The following is a 759-nucleotide window of genomic DNA, read 5'->3' as shown; positions in this document are numbered from 1 at the left end:
GCAGCAGAAAAAAAAAATTTAGTCTTTTTTAGGGTTAACTATCAGAAGACAAGCTTGCGCTGCTTTGGCCAATCAGATCCGCCCCTGCTGGCTATAATATAGCACGGAGGGCAGCCTGTCTCGCAAGCTCTCCCGGCTTGCTACCATTTAAAATCAGACTCTTTTTGTCTTTTGATTGCTGTCTTCAGCCCCAACTCCGATGTGTTCCGTTATCAGCGACCAGCAGCCTGCCGTGCCAGCCCCCGTCTGGGTGGGGATCGGTGGCCAGTCTCCCGCAGCCGCGGCGGGCGAGGTTATATAGGAAGAGAAAGAGCCAGGCAGAGAGCGAGGGAGCCAGCAGCGAGCCGAGCGAGGAAGGGAGAGCGCAAGCCCCGGCGCACAGGCACACGCGCTCGCACCCGCGCACACAGCCCCGCGCGGGGACGGCGTGGAAGGCGCTGGGCGCCGCGGACAAGATGCTGCCGCTGGGGAGACGTCTGCTGGCGGTGCTCGTCTCCGCGCTGCTGCTGTGCCCGGGGCTGGCGTGCGGACCCGGCAGGGGATTTGGGAAGAGGCGGCACCCCAAAAAGCTGACCCCTTTAGCCTACAAGCAGTTTATCCCCAACGTGGCTGAGAAGACCCTAGGGGCCAGTGGAAGATATGAAGGGAAGATCTCGAGAAACTCGGAGCGATTTAAGGAACTCACCCCCAATTACAACCCCGACATCATATTTAAGGATGAAGAAAACACAGGAGCGGACCGGCTGATGACTCAGGTAG

General features: G+C 59.0%; 1 protein-coding gene across 1 annotated transcript in view; it reads left to right on the top strand.

Moving 5' to 3' along the window:
• Positions 1-455: 455 nt before the first annotated feature.
• The window catches only part of LOC111154521 (sonic hedgehog), a 9,168-nt gene continuing 8,864 nt past the window's right edge, over positions 456-759 (top strand). The window contains exon 1 of the mRNA XM_022514177.1: positions 456-755. Coding sequence (XP_022369885.1) covers positions 456-755 — 300 coding nt within the window. The remainder of the gene's footprint in view (positions 756-759) is intronic.

Source organism: Enhydra lutris, unplaced genomic scaffold (assembly GCF_002288905.1).
Source record: "Enhydra lutris kenyoni isolate GAN:26980312 unplaced genomic scaffold, ASM228890v2 scaffoldscaffold37, whole genome shotgun sequence".
Taxonomy (NCBI): domain Eukaryota; kingdom Metazoa; phylum Chordata; class Mammalia; order Carnivora; family Mustelidae; genus Enhydra; species Enhydra lutris.
Note: the sequence above shows the minus strand (reverse complement) of the source record. Positions and strands in the feature narration are given on the sequence as shown.